Source organism: Ammodytes marinus (assembly GCF_949987685.1).
Source record: "Ammodytes marinus genome assembly, chromosome: 17".
NCBI lineage: Eukaryota > Metazoa > Chordata > Actinopteri > Uranoscopiformes > Ammodytidae > Ammodytes > Ammodytes marinus.
This window is the reverse complement of record NC_137221.1, coordinates 12,756,316-12,776,352: the sequence shown is the minus strand read 5'-3', so window position 1 is coordinate 12,776,352 and position 20,037 is coordinate 12,756,316. Positions and strand designations below refer to the sequence as shown.

At 43.5% G+C, this 20,037-nt stretch overlaps 1 protein-coding gene across 1 annotated transcript in view; it reads right to left on the bottom strand.

Annotated features, from left to right (window-relative positions):
* Nucleotides 1–20,037, bottom strand: part of jarid2b (jumonji and AT-rich interaction domain containing 2b) — a 105,535-nt gene that overhangs the window by 50,503 nt on the left and 34,995 nt on the right. Inside the window, exon 2 of the mRNA XM_080045947.1 lies at nt 6,125–6,251. Coding sequence (XP_079902073.1) covers nt 6,125–6,251 — 127 coding nt within the window. The remainder of the gene's footprint in view (nt 1–6,124; nt 6,252–20,037) is intronic.

The following is a 20,037-nucleotide window of genomic DNA, read 5'->3' as shown; positions in this document are numbered from 1 at the left end:
CTTCTCTCTATTCCTCCCAAGAGTTGTTTGACATATGCCCGGTCGCACATGAGTGCCCATCTGAGGGGCAGAGCTGAGAATTCTGGGAAAGCAGAGGACTGGGGATGGGCGAGTGATGCGGGAATCAACGGCCTGTGTCTAAAAAGAGGCCAGAGTGGTTATCCAAGTTAGGGATGGAGTGAGATAAGGGGTAGTGGAGAAAATGCTAGTGTGCCCCAATAGCTGCTCCTATAATCAGATTGATATGTGCTTAACTAAGCATCGCCTGGCTATGTTTCACCTCAAAGTCACAAGAGAGAAAGAGAGTGAGAAGGAGTGAACAGAGGTACATGGCGTAACATGGCGCATCACAGGGCTATTAGTGTGAGCCGCAGTAATAAGGGGAACTATAGCGGCGTCATGAGGGAAACTCCATGGGGGCAGAGTGTGCCCTGAGAAATAGTCTCTAGATTAGATTTACAAACACGGATGTAAACTGAAAACGAGTGCAACACCATATCTAACTTTAAAAAAAATGTACGAAATAGGGGCCTTGAATATAGCGATAAAAATGTTTCACTTTTACCTAGATATACGAGTAGAAATCTGCCTTTTGACTCACATTCTGTACAATTTGGATGTTAAAATTGTGATGTTATGCAAGACTAATCTCCCATTCTGCCTCTTGTAAACAAGAGCTCATAAATTTCAGTTTGGTGCCCTTTGTTCGCGTAATCCTCTGTGCCTGTATACAATTAAAACATTTGCGGGGCACTATAAAAAGAAAACAAAGGGTCGTTTTATATTTTAGGGGAAACTCCCCATAGCATTCATTCCCAGACGCTTCTCAGAGAAGCAGCAGATAATAAAAAAAAAAAAAAATAAATGACTGCCTGGAAAGATGATTATAAATAGCCCCCCGCAAATATAATGCTCTTCCTTTCAAAAGTAGACCAAACAGCAACAGCAGACATTGCATGACGCTTCCCGCAAGCCAGAACAAACGCATACGATACAATGTGCGGCTCAGAAACCCGGCGTCTGCTTTGTGCGGTTCAAGGCTGTAAATCTAAAAGCATCAAAAAGGTAACCATGGGATTTTTTGATGGTTTTGAACTGTTGTGTAAAAAGAAAAAGGGAAGCACACAGGGGCAGAATAGAGGCAATCTCTTCCACCACTCGCTTGATTCGATACCTAAACTCTCCCTCTTTCCGCCACTGTGAGTCTCTTATTCCTCTCCTTGTATCCCGCCTCCTCTATTCCTTCTCTGTGCTAGTATTCCAGAGAGAGAGAGAGAGAGAGAGAGAAACGGCTGCCACTGCGGCCATGCAAAGGGGCTGGCGGCATGGGAAATGCAGACGGACAGCAGAGTGACAGCGGGGCGAGCGCTGACGGAAAAGGGGGGGGGACAGAAGAACACACAGCTAGACGGGCGGACGGACAGGAAGAGAAAGAGAGGGGGCAGTCGGGGAGGAAATGGGGATCCCTCTCTCTTCAGCCCCTCCTGGGTTTTTTTTTCGGCAGCCAGCCAGCTCCCTCCATCAATAGCACTCAGGGAAATGGAAGAGGAAGGAAAGGATGACAGGGGTAGAGGAGAGGCATAGATGGAGAGGTGGCAGAGAGAGGGAGGTGGAGAGGTAAGGAGGCGCAGGAAGAAGACGCAGCTTCCACGGGAGAGGAAGGGAGGGTGACGATTGAGGAAGAATGAAAAGAGAGGGGTGGGAGGGAGGGTTTGGGTGATAGACACTGTATATAGTTAAAGCTATAGTGTGTAACTTATGTCACCCCCTTGAGGAATTCTGAGCAATAACAACAACACTGTCATGGCTTACATCTACATGACACAAGCCTTTTGGTGATCGGGCACGCCGCACGTTGTCCTTTCTCATAAGTGACATAAAACGCATCACTTCCTGACGACACTTTTGTAAACGTTGCCATACTGAGAGTTACAGAGAGGGTTTTGGTGGAGCCGATATAGGCTTAATCAACTTTGTGTCAACTTATGTTTGCGATGGCTTAAATGAAATGCACATTAATTTTTATGAAAAAGTTATGCACTGTAGCTTTAAGACAGAATGGGGGCAGAGGAGAGGAAGGCCAAAGTAGTGGAGGGAAAAAAAGAGGAAGGTGGTGAGAAATTGGGGAGATGGATGGAGGGAACAGGAGGAGAGAAAGAGGCTGTGGGGATGGAGGGATGAGGGGAGGAGGAGATGCATAACGGAGGAGATTGAGCATCGGGAGTGAGAGAGGAGACAGGAGCTTGCGGAGAGAAGGCAGTAACCAGAGTCCTATTGAAGTGTAATGGAACCCTGTATCCGGAAGAACGGACAGATTGACTCGCAGAGAGGGAGAAGAAAGGGGGGATGAGGAAAATGGAGACGAAGAGGAGAAAAGGGGTGGGTGGGGGGGAAACAAGCGGAAGCCTGGACGCAGAAGGGCATAATGTCATTTGTTAATAATGCAGGAGAGGGAGAGAGAGAGAGAGAGAGAGAGAGAGAGAGAGAGAGAGAGAGAGAGAGAGAGAGAGAGAGAGAGAGAGAGAGAGAGAGAGAGAGAGAGAGAGAGAACAGGAAGTGTGATGGACACGGAGATGGACCGCTGCCAACCGCGAGAGGTAAAGTGGCTAGGGAGATGGCATAATTGCCAGCTATATGGGCAGGGGGAAGGCTGCCTGGGTGGGTGGGGACTGAACCACACACACATACAGCTGACTTATGGACCTGCCACACACCATTTTAAGCAGATAGCCACCACTGCCGCACAGTGACGGTGAATGACATTAATTTTCCAGAACGGTGGACATTGTCTCAACATATGCTCCCTTTATTTTGGACACATCCCTTGTGCCGACCAGGAATATACCCGACAAATCCAACCGTTTAGAAAATCAAAGTGATAATCAGATGTGAATATGTTCATGTTTTTCTTATTCTGCTGTGATAGTCGAGTACATATATTTGGGTATATGGAATCTGGACACTTTTCCGTATTTTGTGACATTTGGTAGAAAAAATGTATTTACTGATACATTGAGAAATAATCCGGGGAATAATCGAGCCTGGAAATTATTGATAGTTTGCAGTCCTACTTTCAATAATTTTTCTTTAAAATAGTAACACGTGGCTTAAGTTGATACCAAGAAGATTCCCACCAGGGCTCAAGCTTTTACATTACAATTGTCTATTGTGTCCAACCAATACAAAAAAATATATATATATCAAATGTATTAATATAATCAAAAATAGATTTGAATGAATCTTCCCATTTAGGAAGCTGAACGCAGCAAATGTTCTATGAACCTATCTATTCATTCCATTTACCACTAACGATTAAGATATGATGGTCGTCCTCTTCTGACACATTCGTGCACATGCACGGTCTGGCTCTCCAAAATGGCTGAAAGCTTCACAACAATGCCCGTGTGTTAGACAGAAGACTGTGGCACATGTCTGGCTCCAACATAAGCCCAGACTCTCTAGCCCACACTCCTCTAAAAACAGCAGGGGCTGCCCATTCAGGATGTTGCGCACGCTGAGTGTGATCCTCCAAAATGGCTGACAGTTTCACCACAACCCCTGTGCAAGACGGGAAACTGTGCCGCTCGTACAACCTCCAAAGCCCCGCTAACCCGCCATGCTCTAAAACAGCAGGCCCCGTCTATTCAGCTCCGGCTGCCTTTTGTGTCAGCGCGGGCTGCTGTCGTTACCCCCGGCACGGCGGGCCGCCGATGCTTTCTAATGAGTCATTTTTATTCAGGCGATAAGGTCAGCTACCCGCGGCGGCTTAAAAGGCCCTGAGGAGCTCTGGAGTGGCAGCTATAAGATGCCAGACAAGACACACAGAGATACACTAGCTAACAGCGAGGGGAGGGGGGCACCCGGCACAGACACACACACACACACGCACACAGAAGAAATAAAAAGGTGTGGAGAAATATATATAATGAAAGAAAAACAGGAGAAAAATAGGGAGTAGGAAAATATATAGAAAAGGTATGAAAGATAGGCTACATTTCAAAAGACGAGTTCCCTCCTGTCTGTCTTCCTTTCTGCCTAGATGGATGGCTTTCCTTTCTTTCGGTGTCTGGGCTGTGTTAATGTCAGCTGAGAATAGCTTCTGAGGCACGTGTGAAGTTCAAACCTCCGCTGTTGGCTGGCTGAGGGCTTTTTTTTTGTATGAGAGCACCGGTGTCAAACAATGACAAGGTGGCAGCAGGTTTAAAACAAGCTGTTCATCCCCCTCCGGTGCTCTCAATCTCTCCCTGCGTGGCTTCAGGTTCACATGGCAACAACGGCAAAGTCCCTCAACTGTTCCTGTCGCCGCCGTCCACCTGGGATTGGATTTCTGTCTAACAAAGCTACTTCCTAGTATTAACTCATGTCGGGGATTCTATAAGTCCATGTCGTAAAAGGTGGAGTCAGCGATTCTGGATAATGCTAGGTGTCAAAATCACTTTTTTTGTCCAAATCAGTGATTATCTCTAGATCTATTAGCCACCTGTCCATACTGTGTGTTTGCGCTGGAAAAAGATCCAATGTTAATACACAGCCAAGGTTCTGTAAACAACACGCATGTTGCTAGCTACGGTGGGACCCCTTTGATAACATACTCTTTGTTTACATACAGGTGTACAGTGCCTAGGCTGTGCATAACCAGGCGGTGTGCACACACAGTAAAATGAGGTGGCAGATTGTAAGGAGATATTCACCGATTTTGACAAAAAGTGATTTGGACAACAAGCATTCTCAAGAATTACTGACTCCACCTTTAATGAGTCTGGACACAAGAGTGGGAGTATATGATTAAAAACACTCGTACATCTATTTTTGTTTGATGTGTAAACAACATTTGGAGAAAACAAATAGGACATATTTTCAGTTCAAAAGGTTCCTTTGAGGATGTGACACTGAAGCAGCAAAGTGAAAAACTGCAGCGCCATGCCCACTGACCCACAACAAAAGGCGAATAAAAGTCCCTTGATCATCTGTTCTCGTTGGAATCTCTCCATGTTAAGTAAAATCAGGCTCCACCGTCAAAGAAAACATGCCTAGTCTTCACTTAGAAACAGACTCATAAAACTGCCGCCTGCAATTAAAAGCAACCCAGAGCTTGACTAGTAAACACTAATGTCAGCCGAGCCAGACAGAAACTGCAAACTCTGACATTTACTCCACAAAGTGCGAGGGCAGCAGTTCCCTTTCGTCCAAAGCAAAGTGAACGTTTTTTTTTTTTTTTTTTTCGACACGTCAGATCGCTACATTTCAAGATATCCTTTAAAATCGTAGAACTTGCTGTTTACAGTACACTTGTCAGAGATGTTAATTCATTTCATTCCATTTCAATGCACCTCTCTTGAAAAGTCATCCTTTCAGCTAAATGAAGGTTTCCGAGCTCTGGATGAGTGACAAATGGATATTTATCATACATTCAGTTTGAAGTGGTTTCTACTTTTAAGAAAATAATGGCTAATCAACCTGCCAATCATGTATAGTATATAACACTTTAATATAGAACACTATACCCTTTTGTTACAAGTCAATTTGAACTAAATGTACTTCTCAACTTGCTTCATTTCCTGTTATTCCCCATGTGGCATAGAATACTACACTAGACTAAATCACCAAAAAAAGCAAAGTGGACAGCTACAAGTGTACTCAGCTGATAACTATATTGGTATCATTCCCAGTAAAAGAAACTAAAATAAAAACACTGATTTAGGGCTGCAACTAACGATTATTTTGATAATCAATTAATCTGTCAATTATTTTCTCGATTAATCGATTATTAATCGATTAGTGTTTTGGTCCGTAAAATGTCAAAATTGTGAAAAATGTTGATCAATTTTCCAAAGCCCATGTGGTCGTCCTCAAATGTATTGTTATGTCCAAAACACACAGATATTTCAGTTTACTGTCATAATAGGATTAAAGAAACCAGAAAATATTCACATTTGAGAAGCTGAAATCAGAGAATTTGGACAATTTTTATTACAAACTTACTCTAAACGATTAATCGATTATCAAAATAGTTGGCAATTATTTTAGTAATCGATTAATAATCGATTATTCGATTAATCGTTGCAGCTCTACACTGATTGACAGTTGTGCAGGTCCCTGGCATTGATGACGTGTATAAACTCACCATTGGAGTTTGTGGTTCCGTCGCCATCCAACTGCCGTTTCTGTGCACTCCTAAACTCCTTCAGGGAGAGGTAAAGCACCTTCCGCATAACCCGCTCCTCCGACCACGGGATCCCATCACTGTCATCCTGTTGAAAACATGGGGAGGAAGAAAATGGGTCAGTACAAACTACTGACAAACACAATAACTATGATGCCGGGTTTGAGTGCAAGAAAGAACATTTCTGATACATTGCCAGCTTGGATTTTTTCCAAAAACATAACGCGGTAATTCAGACGGTTGTCTATTCCCAAAATAAAAGCATGACATAAAGGCCAGTTGAGTTGAGGTGTCCAAGACAATAACCTAACAAGCTAATGTCAGCACAGACTGTCCATTTTACACCTTCACCCGCCAAGTAAGTGCCACAAAACAGCCTAGAAAGATATTTGTAAAAATCAAGATAAAGTGATAGTAAGCTGCAACCAGTGAGCATTTAAGTAGTCTCAGGAATATGGAATGATTTGTCTAATCAAAATAACAATCCATTAAACACATTGTTGTATTCAGGGCGGAAATGCGTGAAAAGTTACGACGGCTTTAGTAAAGAAAAACTGACAACAATGGTGGGGGGGGGGGCTCCTTACATATTGTTCCAGTTGCCATTTCTCGCTATATCGAGGCGACATTAGCATAACATAGCATTAGCTTGCAGCTAGACACAGGGCAATGGCATTAGCATAACAATGCCGGGGAGGGGAGGACTGCATATCGCCACAATGCCATGATAGGAGAATGTTATGGTGATGAATAGGTAAGGAAGCGAATGAAAAAGGCATCATGGTGACCGCAAGTTCATGTGTTGCTAATCTCTCCCGGGGAGACTGAGACGGGGAAAATGTTATTGTCGAAGAGGTCACCAGAAGTCACTCACACATACACACACAAACAAACACAACACATCCTTTGTGTGAGACATGGATGGCTAGTTTTCCAGAGTGAAAAAGTTTGAGCAGCAACAGAAAACAACACATGAGCACAATGTATATAGTGCATCAAGGCCGTAATTTATTCAACACACTATGTTGCTCATATTGATTTTTTTTTCAACAGCTAAATAGAGAAGTAATCTGCGATGAGCGTTGTTAAAAGGCTCTTTAGTGAGTGTCCAACCAGCAATAACCACATTCTCTCTCCCCTGTCTCATTGCTGTGTGGCAGCAGCTGTGTTTGATGTCGAACAACGCTAATGACTAAAGGAAATGAGATTAGGACATGAGCAACAACAAAGAGGTATTAATAAATAATGGAAACTGGAAATAACTTTTTTTTCTCTCTAGTCAAGCCACGGGGCGAGTGGATTTTCGGCTGTTGAGGTTTTGCAAAAGCACTTTTGGTTCTGTGTGTGTGCGTAGAAGGCTAATGCATGCTAATTATTTGAACGAAAAAACATGTTGTTGACTCAGATCATTGGAGTTAGCGATTTGTGGCCGACTGACTGTGGCCGGGATGACACATATATTGAGTCTGCGAGGCAGTGTGTGTGAATGTTGTCCTAATATTATGCTGCTTCCTCCCACAGCCAGTGAATAAAATGCTACTGAAATGACTACTGCTCATAAAAAAAGGTACTTCCTTTCATTTCTGCAATCCCAGGTCTAGTTATTATACTCTCTTATTCACACTCAAACCCACAAGATACCAGAGGAGTTATGATTTTGATTAAATATGGCTTCCGATTCGTGCGGAAAAATCTAAACATACAAAAAAGAGCCGTCACATTACACCATGTTTTGGGAAAAACTCTGATCTACTTTGTGCAATAGCTCCCTGCTTTAAAACTTACTACTACTACTACTACTACTACTACTATATCATACATTCAACAGTCACACCAGTATAATCACAGTGCTTCTTGGTGGATTTCTTAAAGAGCCACAGGTGGGTTGTGAAAAACAAGAATGGAAACGAAGAACACATTCTCAGAAATGAGCAAGTGTGGGTTCTTCCTATCTTGGTGTCATTGAAACCTTCCTGTTATTAGAACAACAACAAAAAGGTGACATGGCCTCATTCACTCACTCCATTCTTTTCAAAAATCTGTAATATATTCTGACAATATTGACAAGGTTGAAGACTTTGCCGGAGAGACGTGAAAAAGAAAAAGAAAACTCACAAAAGCAAAATAAACAAGCAGACTACAATACGCTTTTTTTTTTGCAGAGTATTGTTTTGATTCTCCAGGTTTACTCAGGGGCTGCCTAGGGACAAGGCCTCAGCACAGCTAAAGAGGGTAGGAGAGGGGACACAAGATTAAAAGAAGAGAGTGTCTGCACATGATGGAGCTGATGGGTGACAGCGACATCTCCCTGCATACAGCATGCACACACACACACTATAACGCGAGCAGTACAGCGTTACACCGATGGTTTGCAGGCCCTGACAGAGGTTGATCGGGTGTGTTTCGTGTGGAGTATGCGGTCCTCATTACACTGTCACACACACACACACACACACACACACACACACACACACACACACACACACACACACACACAGGTAATAGAGACGGTATTCAATTTTACCATTTTCTCCTGTAGTTAATGTCAGCTAATCCATTCTGTGCTCGTGTATGTGGGCAAAAGCTCTGCCAGGTAAGCCACCAATTACCTAGATAGCTCCCTGGCATCCGATTCCTCCGGGTGTGTCATCATGAGGCCAAAATGAACACTGGGACACTGGTATATCTCAGGGTATAACATACACTCACACACACATACAGCTTGTATGCTATCACTTCCTTCCCCTCCCCCAAAAAAAATTGACCTTAAAGTTCATCTACATTTTTCTTTTTCTCTCTCATTCTCTCTGGTTTCTGCAGTTGTTGGCGCGACAAAGAGATTTCCTGCACAGTGGACACAAAAGCAACCAGGGTCTATGAATGAAGATGTGGGGTGGTGGTGGGAGGTGAGGGGTAATGTTTTTTAATCAGGGAAAGGATTGAGTGTTAAAGCTCTGGCTCTATCACATCTGCTGCTATACCCTGGACTGAAACCTGGCACTGATAGTTCTCTGTAGCTCCAGATCATCGCTGTAATGGCTTTTTCACAACCTCAGCTCGACCACAGGTTAACCGTTCGCCTGACCTGAGAAAAGTAGTTTGCCATCTGTTTTCTGGCCAAGGTGTTCTCCCCCTTCCATGCTTTCACTCTCCTCCCGAAAAAAAAAGCCAGCTCCTGCCTGAGTGTTTTCTGGGTGTAAAATAAAGAAGTGATGGACAGCAATAGCATGCAGAAAATCCCTCTCACCGAAGGCTTCAACACTGAGCTGCCAGAGGGCGAGCTTAGCATGACAGAGGAGGGGACACATCTACTCAAATAAGCAATAAAACCAAATTGTGCTGCATCTCCGCTTTTCTCAGTCAAGACATTGCAGTGTGTGTGTGTGCACTGTGCACACATTGCCATGCCTCTTTAGAGACAGGTCTTACACGGAGCAGTGCCACACACACACCACTACACTCCAACCAGCTCCCATCAGGCTAGCGGAAATCCACTAATGAGCGCAGGGACCTTTTCTTTGCAGAGAGAGGTGTGTGTGTGTGTGTGTGTGTGTGTGTGTGTGTATGTGTGTGTGTGTGTATGTGTGTGTGTGTGTGTGTGTGTGTGTGTGTGTGTGTGTGTGTGTGTGTCTGTGATGCCTCAGAAAGGGTGTGTGCCTGCTGTCACCCAACAACCCCCCCCCCCTTCCCAAAGAATACAGATAATCCAACCTGCAAAAAACACACAGACACCTTTTAAAAGGCATCCATAGGGATACTTTCCTTAGAAAGTATGCCTCTTTCTCTCATTTTGTCCCCCCCCCCCCTTTCCCCTCCCCTGTCTGTCTCTCTCACACACACACACACACACACACACACACACACATCAGACAGTCCTTGGATGTATACTAATGTCATCTCTCTCCCACTGGGCTTCTTTAAACATTTTCCCACATCAAACCTCTCCAAGAAGATCGAATCCAAGGGAATAAAAAAATATCACTTGAACAGACATCTGAGGAGCAGCATAACGCAGATCTGATATGCTTCTAAGATACAATGTATTATCCAGCTCACCGTTTGTGTTTATTAACCAGCAATGTATTGTTTAGATTGTATGGAGAGAGAAAAAAGCATGGTTAAATACCTCTCAGCGAGAAAAGATCTGGCCAAATAATCTCGACCAACACAAAGTGAATATGTATAACATGTGAAAACGGTCCCGGGAATTGAGCGTTAACCGTTAAAATAAAAAGCTTGCATGGGCCGTGTCGATACTGCAGGCATTCAAGAGTTCTGAGTGCGATTAGTCTTTCACTGCGTCCCCTATCTAGCGTCATCTAACTGGAGGAGAAGTGGAGCCGGTTCCACTTCATAACCCCCACCCCCCCCAGCCTTAAGAGACAGGCAAATCCAATCACTCTGGTTGGCTGGCTGATGGGGAAACAAGTGGATTGCATTGACGTGCTAAAAAGAACAATGCCCAGCACAGGTTGTGGGATTACATACATGGAAAATGGAGGAAGAGAGGGATAGAGCGGGGGAAAAAGAAAGATGAATAAAGAGTGCGGGGTTGGGCAGTGTGTGTACATGTTAAATGTGTGAAATTACTGCCGAAAACTGCACACTTGAAAAACCCACGCTACGCCTTTAAGAAAACCACAGGGCCTCTGTGTTCTGGGTCAGTGTCTAAAAAGTGTGACAGCAAGCTACGCCAGCGCTTACTGTACAGGAGGAGATGGGAAGAAATGATTTAAAAAAAAGATGATAAAAGATGTTTTTTTAAATATTTGATTCTAAGTGTTTCAGCTTTGATTCATCGACGGGGACGTGTCCAATTAATCAATTTATTCCACATAACTAGTAAAAAACATTGCTGTGCGTCCCACACTCAACGGTTTATTAACAAACTCACACATTCATACTTTCTTTATGAGAGACGCACTAACATGCACTTGGCAATCAGCACATATGTACATTTCTCATTGTGTGTGCATGTGCATGAGTCTGCCTTCGCTAGCTTTTTTTTCTAAAAATAGCTCAGCTGCCGACCGGGTGCATGTCATGGCAGAGGAATGTGGGCCACGCGCCAGCTGCGATCTGCTCTACAAAAACCTAGCGCCCAAATCTTGTTATTCTAACACACACATTTTCGAGGTGGAAGGATAGATGGATGGATGGAGAAATGTTATCTTAACAAAGCTGGGGGTTATTGTATCCAGTAGTCAGAGACAGTCTTTTTTACCCCACTGCTTCCCCTCTTTCTTCCTCTCTTTCATATCCCTCCTTCCACATCTTGATTTTTGCATTCTCCAAACACATGGGCCCCAGATGACTTGTGCTGCTGAGGATATGAGCGCTCAGGGTTCACAAATGCTGCAAGATGCCAGCGATAACAATCATTTAATTCCCAGATACAGTCACTGTGACCTTCCTTTGGGTCATGAGCAAACCATTTGTGGATTAAGAAACATCCGAGGCATGTTGATTACGACCCCGCGGAGAAACAAAAACAACTGCAACAGCATTACAAGAAAGCCGAGACAGTGCAGCAAGAGGTCCTAGTAACTAGACTGTTGAAAGGTGAAATGGCTCCCTTAGAAAGCTGTTCTTTTTTGGAAGCAGGTCTAACGCATGATTTGCAAACGACTGAGGGCCAAAAACTGAAAAAAGACTTGACTGACTTCCTCAACATCTAAGCACGTCCAAAAAAAAAGGAGGGAAAAAAAATGAAAACGTGCATTCCTATCCTAACTAGATCCTGGTCCCCACGTCCCTCATGGCTTCAAGTAGACCGGATGCTTAGCTCAGCTCGGAGCTCAGAGAATAGGCCAATGGAACAAGGTTGCGGGGTTGACGGGGACGAGAGGCCCTATATAAAATCGCCTCATTACACCACAAGCTCACTGCATTGGAATGTGTGTGTGTGCGCACTATGCAGCCACAGGGCTTTAAACTAGCCGTGCTGGGATAGCCCCAACGTTTAGAGCAGATAGGGGATGCAGATGAACATTTCCATGTGCAGGAGGAGCGGAGATGTGAGGAAGCCTTTCAACAGCTGCAGATACCTCCTGCAATCATGCAAATGACTTCTACCACCATTTTTAAATAAGCAGAAATGCCAACTTCCTTGTGCAACAACAGATATGTCAGAACAATGTAACAGAATTATATATATTTTTTTAAACATTCAGATGCTTTCTGGTTACAAGCACACACCACTCTACCTTTCCACCCTGTATCTACAGCAGATGAGGCTTTCTCCCTAGGAACAATGCCTTCTTTGAACACACACACACACACACACACACCTCCCTGTCAATCATATCAGCGGTCTGCATTTGCACACTCATGCACGCACACCACACACGGCCTGAATCTATCAGAGCACACATAAGTGACATACTGCCAGCGCAATTCAGCCCTGTCGAGCATAAAACGCTATCAGGCTGGTAAAAAGAAGAGCAGATAGAGAGAGTGCTTTAAATACAGACTGGGAGTGTTTATTTTGACTGAAATAAAAAAATGTCACAGTGCTTTATAGATTGTGTGAGTGAGTGAGTGAGTGAGTGAGTGAGTGAGTGAGTGAGTGAGTGAGTGAGTGAGTGAGTGAGTGAGTGAGTGAGTGAGTGAGTGAGTGAGTGAGTGAGTGAGTGAGTGAGTGAGTGAGTGAGTGAGTGAGTGAGTGAGTGAGTGAGTGAGTGAGTGAGTGAGTGAGTGAATAATAATAACGGGTTTAAATTGACTGGCTGGCCCACCCATACTTGCTATGTGACCAACTGACCCCCATTTTAACCCTTCACCCTAAGCACACCCGCAGACACACACACACACACACACACACACAGCACCTGATACAAGCCCTAAACAACAATGATCAATTCTCCAGTTTCAATTCTCACAATTTGTTTTGTGTTATTTGTCTTCCAAAAGGTTTGATTCTTAAGACGTATGCACGAGAAGCGGGCTAGCTGTCGGAATAAAGTTGGAAGAACTCAGCTGGTTGACATTTCTGGCTCCCACCACATGACTGCAGCATACCACTAAAAAGTTAATTGTTTAACGGAAAACATCCCTGATCAGTCCGCCACCACACCATAATCAAAATGGAATCAATTTATCACGAGCTCCATCATCTGTTTGCCAAATTTGAACCAAAGCTTTTTAATAACTTTCAGCGATTTCGCTACAAAACAAACAAAGACAGCATTCAATTGAAGTGTTCAAAACAAAGTGAAAGGAGGAAATTAAACCACAAATGGGTGTTTAAATAAAGCAACCGTGTGTGTGTGTGTGTGTGTGTGTGTGTGTGTGTGTGTGTGTGTGTGTGTGTGTGTGTGTGTGTGTGTGTGTGTGTGTGTGTGTGTGTGTGTGTGTGTGTGTGTGTGTGTGTGTGTGTTTCGACAGGTTGCATAACAAATGGCTCCCATTCAATGATAATCTGGTCCAACATGCTCAGCCTCCAACTGTGTCACAATATCATTTTCACTTTGGCTGCTTGTCGCTGACCAAACATTTTACACACACACACACACAGAGAGAGGCCGGCTGCGCTCACGTGGATGGCCGGCGAGTTGTGTTCAATGGCGCTCCCGTAACATGCTGTCATTCATCATGGTTACACTGGCAACAGCTCCTGCGCCTCTCTGCTATTCCCCTGGGAGTCTTGGACGACCCCGCTGCTGATCCCTCTTAACAGAGCCGCATTTTTCTAACCTCCTCTCTCTCTCTCTCTCGCTCTCTCTCTTTTCCACACAGCAGCTGTGCATGGTCCACACATCCAAAACATGAAGTATGACTTCTAACATGAATAGCAATCTTTTATTTCTACTGCCAAAGAGAATGCTTTGGCCCGGGCTAATCACACCAGGCGCCGAGTGTCTCTATGAAGAAAAAAAACTTTCCACATAATTTCAGTCACTGGACACTGGCTTAGTTAAATTTGAATACAGATGTATTAAGGTGGAACTGAAGGCAAATATGTTGTTTAATCAAGCACTGGTCAATTTGGAGATTTTTTTCTTTTTTGCCTCCATAACATTTCTCCTTTCATAGTAGTATTTAAAGGTCTAAAATGTGGATTTTTTGGGAGGGTTTTTCATTTTTTGGAACAACAAAAACACATATACAGGGAACAGGTGTCTCCGGGTTTAAATAAAATCAAAATACATCATACAAAACATAATAAGCTTTCATACAAACATATCTACACGTGAAAAATACACACCGAGTGCTATTACAGAAGGATTTGTTTAAATTTTTTAAATTGTCAAATTTACGATACATCTTCTTTTTATATCATATTCACCTGCAGTGTCTCGCCTTGGGAGCTATGTAACAGTTCATAACATGGAAGTTATATCTGTGCCGCTAAGTTTGTACATATATTTATGAATGATGAAGTTAAATCTTTTCCAGACAATAGCCTATTTGTGCTGAATATTGAAGTGGGTGTAGCGTGTATTTATATATGTGAAGCATATATATTCAACTTGTGTTACAGTGTGTGTGTGTGTGTGTGTTACAGTGTGTGTGTGTTACAGTGTGTGTGTGTGTGTGTGTGTGTGTAAACATATCGTGCCACAGAGCCGAAGCCCTCTCACTCCCACAAACACAAGGAGGAGACAGGAAGGCAGTAACAGGAAACAGGGTAACCTCATTAGCCTCATGCGCTTGTCTGACAGGAACAGCCTGCAGGCTAGCAGGGCTTGTATATGAATATACAGAGAAAGAACCACAGGCCTATGGTCAGTTTATGCAGCATCTGTCTGCTACTAGTGGGGAGATTGCCATTTGTATGGAAGCAAGCGGTGTGTGTGTGTGATGCCTGAGGGGGGGACAACTAGAAAGTCTTCCCTGTAAGCCTTGGACGGTCGGACTCATCTGAAAGACTGTAGGATTACATGTGGAATCCGGTTAGGTTTAAGCCTGCAAACAATCAGACAGGAAGAAGCTCACAAGGACCATCACATACACAGGCACACTTAAGATAAAAACAACAACAATTCATGTAGGCCCCGGCTTTAAACTCAGTTACCCCTGCAGGACTGTTTGCACCATCTCAAGACAAGCTGCTTTGCTAGAAAGGACTCATTCATTCCTCTTTTCCACCACCAGGACATAAATTAGATATTGTGGAATAAGGCCCACACACACACATACACACGCCGAGCAAACGTGACTGTGTATCGCAAAACACAAGTTACACGAACAGAGCAATAAAAATAAGCCACTTCAGAAGCATCTCCCGCTCCTCCATTTGGGGTCGAGAACTGCAGAGGAGCAAAATAAAAAGCCTCTGCAGCTCCCTTTCTCATCCCTCCTCACATTGCTTCAGTTCCTACCAAAATAAGTTTGACCTCAGCACAATCATTTTTAGATACACTGAACGGTGGCGTCTGTTGCTGTGGGAGTGATTTAGTCTTTAGAAAATCGATAAGCCCCAGTGTGTGTGTGTGTGTGTGTGTGTGTGTGTGTGTGTGTGTGTGTGTGTGTGTGTGTGTGTGTGTGTGTGTGTGTGTGTGTGTGTGTGTGTGTGTGTGTGTGTGTGTGTGTTCTAGTCCCTGGTGCTCTAGCCTTAGACAGGCCTGTGAATTAAGTGACTTACTTCTTTGAAGATGCAAAATATCCTCTTTCTTTATATACACCCAACTTTCAAAAATAAACAAAAATACTTCCCTACACAGACAATTGTCACCGATATCATCTACCAGAGGATTGCGCCTGCACTGTAACAATCTGGGTAATGGTAATGTAAAGCATTGCTTCAAGGGACCAGGTGGAAAAATGCCTTACAATAAAAAAAAAACAGGTGAACTCACAACTGTGCTTTTATAACTTGTTCAGACAATTAATGTCTTACATTCTAGACAAGTTTAATCAGTGCCAAAGCTTTTGTGTGTATTTTTTTACAGCAGTTTCAAGGGCCCTAGGCTCATTAATCAACCACACTGTGTGTTCCAAACTGGGGGAAATAATTAAATACAAAAGAGTGAATGCTTATGCAACCAAAAATGTGTCTAATAAAATGCAATCAAATGGGGGAATAAATAATGCTATCTGTGCTTTGCTGTGTTGTTTGGTGGTGGGCCTGACCTCATCGTTACATCCTAATCTGCCTATTGTGACACACAGTTGATGAAAAATGGTGTGTGTGTGTGTGTGTGTGTGTGTGTGTGTGTGTGTGTGTGTGTGTGTGTGTGTGTGTGTGTGTGTGTGTGTGTGTGTGTGTGTGTGTGTGTGTGTGTGTGTGTGTGTGTGTGTGTGTGTACACTCCGAGTAATGTTTACCTTGAAGCCATCAGAATCCCTATGCAAAGACAATGACCTATATTTTTACAAAGTGCACTGATCACAGTGACCCTCCGAAGGCTTTACCTTCCAGCTTATCTTGATAAACCTGGCAGCTGCTGGAGACAGTCTTTTGGCTCATATTCAGACATTACAGCAGCAGCAGCTTTGATTGCAGCAGCTGAGTAGCAGCACCACCGTCACACGTCTCCATTACAACAGATACAATAATACGGATTTCAAGACAAATTTACACATGCAAACAATTACACAGTAGAAAAAAACACAACAGCCTTGGAGACAGACAGGGAAGCCTATAATTGCACCACACCATTTATGTGTCCCTAAACTATTTATTTTTCTGACACATACGTGCTGAGCCTATGTATGCACTATATACGGTGCTGTTCATCAAGATGGATGACCACCGTTGAATGGCCTCGATCCATTGCATTTACAATGTTCCGTATATGTATGCAAGTGTGCAGTAGAGAAGAGTAGAGTACTAAGAGAATAAGAGTCCTGTGTGTCTGAGCTCTGGGCCCGCTGCCTGGTTGGCACTGGTCTGCCATGGGTTGGCATCACCCCCCCTGCAGCTGGTGGCAATATTAACCCGCCTGTTGGCAAGTCGGCTGGTGGGCGCACGTGGGCAACAGCTAGTGCAGGGCTGGAGGTGGAGCAAGCGTCCGTCCGTCCGTGTCCCGAGATGCCCTCTTTTGGTCTTGAGGCTAAGTCGGACTTTGTTAAGCAAAAGTGTGCACATGTCACATACCTCCTTGGGTATACACGTGTCTCTCTCTCTTTAAATTTAGAGGTAGATGATGTGGGGATCCACACCATAAACAAACCAAACAGAGTGAGTGCTCTTAAAAGCAAAATCCAGGCCTGTCTGTGGATATATAACCTCGGGCTGCAACATTTCAAATCCTACAAGTTCAGGCTCTTGGGCTCAGCCTCCACTCCCTGGAATAGTACATGTTTTTCAACTAAACTGAATAGAAAGCTTTGTCCGACATGTGCCACTCTTTGTCATTGCAGATACAAATTCAACACAATGGTATGCTTCAATAAACCGTCATTAAGATTCCTCCTGGCTATCGCAACAAAAGTATACGCCACCGTCTCTTTGACAGCTCTAGCATTTGTAGAAGACAAAAAATAAATTACATTTTAAGTGTCAATATGGCTTTTCTCGGAGTAGTGTTTTGAAACTGCTAATGTCTTTAAGCCCGACATCTCACACCGGATAATACGATTAATTGAATTCACACAAAAAAACACACCATGCTAGAGACCCATTTTCCACCAGTGTGAGTGGTGGCTGATGACAGCAACAACAGAGAGGCTTGTACAGACCATGTAAGGTCAGGTGTCTCTCTCTCTCTGGCTGACAATCTCACTAACAAGCATGTCACAGCGCAGCGCTCTTTCTGCACTGTACACTCACACACACACACACACACACACACCCACACATATAGATACACACACACGACCGTCTCCGAAGGACTTAAAAGCATGCGCCATTTAAGTTCTTGTCTGGATCATTACTGGCAGACTGTGTGCCGTTGTGTACACATATACACACAAGAGTCAGGGCCATGAAGTTCACATCCATCCCCTCTCCTATAGCAGCTGCTTCAGTCGCTGCTAACTGTTTGTGTGTGTGTAGTTTTTGTGCATGTCTAGCAAGAATGTGTATGCACACACACAAATCGCGGTTTGCTAATTATCTGCCCTGAAATGTAGTTTACATATGAATCAAGAGAAGCAGTCCGAGTCTAAAACCATAAGTCAAGAAACGGTACCCTCCCACATGTCATCCTTTTCAAGTGCAACAAACAGGAATATGTCTACAGACCCGCAAAGATTTACCTTATCTACCGAACAAGATGAATGCCTGTGCGACCCGGAAAAACACCACACACCAAGCTAATTCTGAGTGAATGTTGAGTATTTATTGAACAGAATGGGAACGTGGCAGTTGGTGGGGGGAGGGGATAACAATTGTGATGACATGATGCAATTAACAATACCCTGTGTGCACATTTTTTTTTAAATGTAACTTGCCAGTCCAGTGAGACCGTTCCAACAAAGCAACAATTAGGCAACATGACTGATTTCAATAGACAACACAATTATTTCCACAGTCTCCCATTGCTGAACAGGGGTGGTGAATATGAATCAAACTGTTGCGAACAAGCCACAAATACCACTTGGGTGACAAGTTAATTACCCTATTTAACAAAGCAAATAATTACCCTCTGGCTCCCAGTCTGGTGAACTACTTTTCCTTATGGAAATGAGACTCCGCGGTGCGCACACACAGAGACTGGCGTTCGGTGGTGCTGGGGGGCTGACGTCAACAGAGCCCAGGGTTCGACATAACCAATGGCCCGCTGGACCGGGGCCAGTAAAATCATATGCAGGGCAAGTTGATTGGCCAGTCACTGTCCCTTCCGGGCCAGTAATGGCCAATCACAGTTCAGTATCTTTTTGTAGACTACATCATGGTTCATTGAAATGCGCATTGAGAGTCGTAATGAAAGCAGTGTTTATTTAAGACTCAATATAATAAACCTAATATAAAATATATTTTTTAATGAAAGGCCAGTGGACAAACAATTCTATTCGAATATCCTGCATATTTTGCACTGCATTGTTTTGTATCAATAGTTTGAAAAAATGGTCCCACACCGGACTCTTATGTGAAGCTGACACTTCATGCTGAAGTAACGCTTCTGCAGCGCGCTCACAACCAGACATGAACTTGCATACACGGTGAAATCTCCAATTAAAAAAACAGCATAACCCCCTGATTTTCGGATTTCTATTCTATCTTTAAAGTCGACTTGAGCGCAAGTGGAAAACCGGTCATTCGGTCGACACATTCACATCCCTAATGCATATAGAAAAAGTAATAAAAACAGCCTACCACACCACAAAGACTGATCAGACCTTCATCTCTTATTTTTCCCTATGTTTGATCATGACTTCTGCAGGTGAACTATTCATTAAACCCAATAAACTGCCCAAATTCAAGAATAAAAACAATCATCAAACTACTGGACTTTAAAATACTGGCCCACCCATTCCACATACTTTCAGTCGTAGGCTTCAAATTCAATATGTTTGCCTGGTTTTATATTATGTGTATGAGAAATCTCAACATTTCATATAATTAACTAAAAGAAAAATAACCAAATCTAAAGGGAATATCTATACTGTTACAGTATAGATATTCCCTTTAGATTTGGTTATTTTTCTTTATTTTTCTAATACAGGTATTATAATTATTGACACTAAATTATGAAGAAAAAATAAGTGTGTGCAGGGCCAGTGAAAATATACAAGGGGCCAGTAAAACTCGGATCCACTGGCCCAACGGGCCAGTAGGAAAAAAATGTTGTGTTGAACCCTGGAGCCGCTCACAAAAGAGCTATGTGGAAGCTCTGGGGTGGGTCAATAGTTCAGGCCTGTTATTAGTTTGTTGCCTCTCCTGGTCATTGAGGTAATTCAATATCAAAGAGAGGAGAGGGGATGTTAGAGTGTTGTAAACTCTTTTGTTTCATCTGGCTCACACTTTGAGGATGGTGAGGTACAGAC